The following is a 5,665-nucleotide window of genomic DNA, read 5'->3' as shown; positions in this document are numbered from 1 at the left end:
CCCCTGGGATCACCGAGTCAAATAATAAATAATCTAACGTTAGGTTTGTATCGTTCAAAAGGTGCTGTGGGAGGAATGCGTGTTTACATGCGCCATTGCGTGCCTGAGCGACGGCTAAAAAAATAGTCATTTGCACGCAGCAGCTTAACCACCTCGAGCTAGCAAAACAAGTACAGTAGCCCTGCATGTACAAACTTAGCGTAGGAACTTGAACTGCGTCGTTCATTTAAACAAAAGCCACAACGAAAGTATAGATATATAAATGTAAAAAAGAAACAGCAATTACCTTTAGATTTGAGGTTCATTTTGACATTTTTCTTGGTAGCCATGACTGTGCGGCGGGACCAGCTTGGCTGGGAGGTGTGTTTCTAAAAGAAATACAACAGTTTTTAGCAGCCTCTTAAAAATTAACCATTCCGTTTGAGTCCGACTGACGACCCCCACAACCAATCACATGTTATGAACGGTATGCGTCACACCCTGAAAACCCGCCTTCTCAGTGAGAGGAGGGGTTGGCTGCTTCTTCTTCCTCTCCTTTGTGTCTTTCCCGGTACCAGACTGTGCATTGCTGACACCTACCTGTGACCTTATGCTATTACACCCTGATTTTCTTTACCTCAGCCTGACATGGTGCAATACAGACGTGTTGTTAAATAATCGCACTTTGTTCGGAGGTCTATCAACGCACCACGGTTGCTTTGAAGTGTCAATAATTATAACAGCATTAATTATGCGACGATGTGAAGTACTGACATTTTCAGAAGTCCACATGGACAAGAAAAATGCCTTCCAGAACAGAAGTGTGATCGTCATCAGATGAGCTAAAGATTGAGCTATTTCTATTTTTAAAAAGTCAAGGTGAGGCTTTCAAACCAAAAAACACTCTGCCAACTATCAAGCACGGCGATGGCAGCATAAGGAAGGAGGACTACAGAAACAAATGACACGTAAAAACTCGCAAGGTAGGGATGTACATTTCTTTGTGGTAGACGATGTGATAGCATCTAAATACACGGGTTAAGATACGATTCAAAAACAATATATTTGAATAGCAGAACGCTTCGATTCGCTTCAATATGATTCGACGGGTACATTTGTTGATGTAGACATGACACTTACTTTACAAAATAATTAAGCCAATTGTATAAAAGAGACATTCTTACAGTATTTTCAAATGTGTTAAAGAGCACATCATGAAAAACAGAAATCAATCAAAATTAAAATAATTTGTCAATACCTACATCGAATTTTATGTAAATGGATATCAATTTTGGAAATATGGGCCATTATTTTATTAAAAAAAGAATACACAGTTAGAAATCCCACAGTTTTTGCATGTTTCATGAGAACGGCGACTTGTCCCACTTTGTTCGACGGCCCTTGAACGCACCATCAGACATTCTCCCACGCTACGACTACTATACTGTATTTTTACCCTTTTTCTTTCACCTCATATTTGCTCCCAAATGCTGATACTATGTGGGAATGCATGAAGGTAAGATTTGATGATGTTATTGAGTGCTAATGTGTTTATTTGCGCTGTGTACCTCTCTGAAAAACAAAGTCCAGGCTGGTACTGGTGGATGGTGGCCCTGTATTCATTTAGTGCTTTTAAGTTGATGTTGTTCCTGTTTCAGTTTTACACAATACATAATCAATAAGATCAATTAGATGGCTATAATGTACGTATGTTTTGCTGATGTGTTGAAAATCTTTCACCGTGGCTAACTAGCGCGCTGCTAATGCTAATGCTGCTGTCGCGGCTAATGCTATTTACAGACTGTTGCCAACTCCTCAGTAAGAAAAGCAGCTGTGGGCTGTCCCAGAAGTCGCTAGATGATGTTATAGACTAATTTGCATATTATTTGCATATGTTGTTGTAACGGATGCCGTAGGAGAAAAGCATAACCTCGTAGGAGAGACAAAAAAGTGAGTAAAAAACAACTTAATTACGTTTACAACTACAAATAAACTAGAATCTTGGTTTGATCATTTAAAGTTGGCCATCACTTCATCAAATGAAAAGAGTTTTAATATTTTATCTAGACAGCGTAATAATTCAGGCCCAAATGTTCCACCGTTTATCTTGCAGTTCGGACTACTTCTTTGATTTATCACACGTTCGTTCCTCCATCACACGCTCAGGTAAGTGACCGAAAATGAGGCTTGAATGTAACGAGTAATGAAGATTAAGAAACATTTACGCTTTAGATCCCACTCAGGGCGAGATCCACCCTGGTGGCATCGGGCCTTGCGCATGCGTGGTTCTCGGAGATCCACTATGCTCTCAGTGTGCCGCGAAAGCTGACTGCACACTGACGTCTTGTGGCTGCTTTTTTTTTTGGGGGGGGGGTTCACCTGCTGCTGCTCAGTCAGAGCAGAAAGTGCAGAACAATACATGCTTTCACTTTTAAGTACCCAAATACCAGAAAACTCTTCCAAAACGATGCCAGAAAAAGTCGCTCGTGGAAAAAAGCGGTCAGTCAGAAACTCGACATACTTTGCTGAGGTCATTTTCACACCTTCAATGACCATAAAGGGCATCATCATTTGGGACACACTGTAAATCTGAGACGGTGAATCCGAAATTGACAGATGCTTGGTGAGTTGTGCTTTGACAATGAAATGATTCCGCGCTAACACTTGATTTGTCGCTCGTCGCTTTTGAGAATCGCCAAATTTAGCGATAAAGTCGGCAAGTTGGCAACAACTGTGTTCACATCCGTTCTGGTATTCAGTCACGCTAAGCTACAGAGCATGCGCAACAATCGTTTCAGCAGCGGCCCAGGCTCTCACGTTGTTTATGAGACGGACTATCAATCGGTTGCGGGTCTCGCATGCTAGTCTCGCAAGTCTCGCAATCCATTTCGAGGCAGAGGTGTCCAAACTTCTTCCAGCGAGGGCCACATACGGAAAACTGACGCAAGGGCCACTTTGATATTTTGTAAAGCAACACATAGAGACATGCTAAGAAGCTACAGTATATGTAGCTCAAGAAAAAACTGCATTTCACCTTTGGAATAGAGGTGAAATGCTACTAAAAATGATGTTTTTTCCATAATAATACATGTTTATTCTTGTAAAATTGTGACTTTTGTTATTCATTCGATTATGACTTTTTTTTCTTAATATTTTTACTCTATTTCCGTAAAATTACAGCAGTTTTTTTTCCATTTCTAGTGTTTTTTAAATTTTCCAACAATTTCATTTCGGCTTTCCTCTTGTAAATTTTCTTAACATCGTAATTATAACTTTATTCCCATAATATTTTGTATCTTTTAAAACCATTTATATTTTCTTTATTTCAACATTGTTACAAAAATTATATTTTGTCTCATTTTACAAGTTTGTTCTCATAAAATTGCAACTTTTTTCTCATTATTTATTTTTCTTTTTTTCTATTTGGACTTGACTCTGGTCAAATTTCTGCTGTTGATTTAAAAAAATAAAATAAAATAAAGTAATAATAAATAAAAAAAAATAGTTCAACTTTCTTCTTGTATGTTTTCTTCTCTTAATATTTTGGCTTTATTCCCTTTTAATAAATTTTCGCCCAACCTAAGTTTCCAAAAATTATGAAATGAAATGTGTCCTCATACTACTACGTTATTCTTGTGAAATGATGGCTTTTTTTTCCTTGTTAGATTACAACTCTTCTCTTAATATTTTGACTTTTGATTGATTTTCCCATTTTTGCTGCTGTTGTTTTTTTTATTAAGTTTCCTTGTTAAATTACATTTTTAGACCATGGTGCGGGCCGATAAAATCACAGCCGCGGGCTGCAAATGGCCCCCGGGCCGCACTTTGGACACCCCTGATCTAGCGTCTAAGGGTTTATGGCTGATTCTGTTCCATCCAGGAGGCTGCTACCGATGCAGCTGCATCTCTCGCTTGTCAAACCGGACATCCGGCCGCATCGGTTTATCCTTCACAGCCCTAAAATGCACGGAGACGATAAATCACTCGTAGGCGTCCCGGGGTGAGCACAGCCTGTCGCTCATGGGAATTGTTGGCTAAAACCTGACCTTTCCTCCACCCGTTCCCAAATGAGAGGAGCCCCGAGTTTGGCACCGCAACTGACAAAACAATGCCATCAGTCATGAACACAAAAAAATCAAAGAATGGGGGGCGGCCCACGTTGATACTTTAATGTATTTAAAACCTTTTGTAAAACGGCTAATAAAGCCCCCAAGCTTTCCGTTTTTATTATTAGTCATCAGTATCAACATTTCAGCTTCTTCTCTTTACATTTTGCCTTTTTGCTCTATTTCGAGGGTGGGCAAACTCTGTGACTCGCGGGCCACAAAAATGGTTGTCCGAGGGGGCCGTCTGTATATCGGTGGTCATCAAACAGAACGCCACACTTACGCACGGTGCAAGGAATAACACAACACATCCACAGCAAGTGAACGCATCACATCAATCAACTACGCGGGCAATAAACAACAACTAGGCGCTAAACATAACACGGAATTTCAGCTGTTATTTACAAGTGCCCGCAGCGCATGCTGGGTAGTCCTGTGACGACTGATAAAACATTGCATCTCAAGAGTCTGTGAACGTCCCCCTTGTTTGCCAACCGGACGACCTCCTCAGCATGCGCAGCGTAGCGACATGTTGGGGGAGGGAGGGGTACCACAAGCTGCCTAGCATGCCTTGCGGCGGGAATATATGGGTGTAATTTTGGCCTGGGTGTTGTGCATAGACGTTTATTTGTATGCCCACATGGTGCAGTTGGCTTGTCATGTGTGTGTTGACGTGTTGTGTTGTTTGGGTCACTTTTTTTGGAACTGTTCCACGCTGAATCTTTGCAGCTCTTCTCGTTGGCGTAACAGGAGCTCAGGAGATGAGCTCCTTGTTATAAATGGTGGCACATTGCCCTCTAGTGGTCTAGCATGTTCACACTTATCAATTAGTATTATTATTTGTGTTCTGTTGTGTGCTGCTAAATTTGATATACCATAAATGTATAATGTACGGAAAAATATGTTTTCTATGCCTATAAGTCATACTTGAGAAGCAGTGACTTGCACTAATTACATCAGGTGAGTCCAAATTGAGGCCTGGGGGCCATTTTCGGCCCATGGCTATTTTTTTATTGGCCTCTGAAATTCAAATGAATCTGATTTATATGATGTATTATTAGACATTGTACTAATCATTAGGAACCAAGTACAGGACGGTGTCCTAGAAGGGTTAAAATGTTTGGTAAGAAGTTTTTGCTTCAGTTTCAGAGAGGTGCGAGTCATGTCGTTCAAAGCCGAAGCGGGACTCACAGGTACTCACGGGTCATGAGACGGGTACTTATCTCCTTTAACTCGTTGCTGGTTATTATTCCCCCCTGCTATCGCTAGCTAAATTAAAAAAAAGGAAGCTAGTTCATAGATAAAGTAGTTACTATACAGTATAATGTATTGCGTATGATTCATATCATGTAAATAAATAAATAAATACATGTTTTAGCCCCTTGAAAAAAGCAACCCTCCTTCCCCCTTCCAGCACGAGCTGCATCACCAAAAATGATTCACCACTGACTCACGGATACTCAATGAAGACTTGAGCTTCACTGAGTCAAGCGTTAAGGAAAACTTGAGTTTCACTGATTCATCGGTGCTCCATTATGACTCGAGTTTCACTGACTCACGTGTTAACGAAGACGAGAGTG

At 40.5% G+C, this 5,665-nt stretch overlaps 1 protein-coding gene across 2 annotated transcripts in view; it reads right to left on the bottom strand.

Annotated features, from left to right (window-relative positions):
- The window catches only part of asph (aspartate beta-hydroxylase), a 23,251-nt gene extending 22,767 nt beyond the window's left edge, over window positions 1-484 (bottom strand). Inside the window, exon 1 of one of the 2 annotated variants that reach the window (XM_054762688.1) lies at window positions 287-484. In XM_054762688.1, coding sequence (XP_054618663.1) covers window positions 287-329 — 43 coding nt within the window. In that variant the 5' untranslated portion in view covers window positions 330-484. The remainder of the gene's footprint in view (window positions 1-286) is intronic. The other variant, XM_054762696.1, reaches the window with a different exon arrangement.
- Between the last annotated feature and the right edge of the window lie 5,181 nt (window positions 485-5,665).

This window comes from Dunckerocampus dactyliophorus, chromosome 2, assembly GCF_027744805.1.
Source record: "Dunckerocampus dactyliophorus isolate RoL2022-P2 chromosome 2, RoL_Ddac_1.1, whole genome shotgun sequence".
NCBI classification, from domain to species: Eukaryota; Metazoa; Chordata; class Actinopteri; order Syngnathiformes; family Syngnathidae; genus Dunckerocampus; species Dunckerocampus dactyliophorus.
Note: the sequence above shows the minus strand (reverse complement) of the source record. Positions and strands in the feature narration are given on the sequence as shown.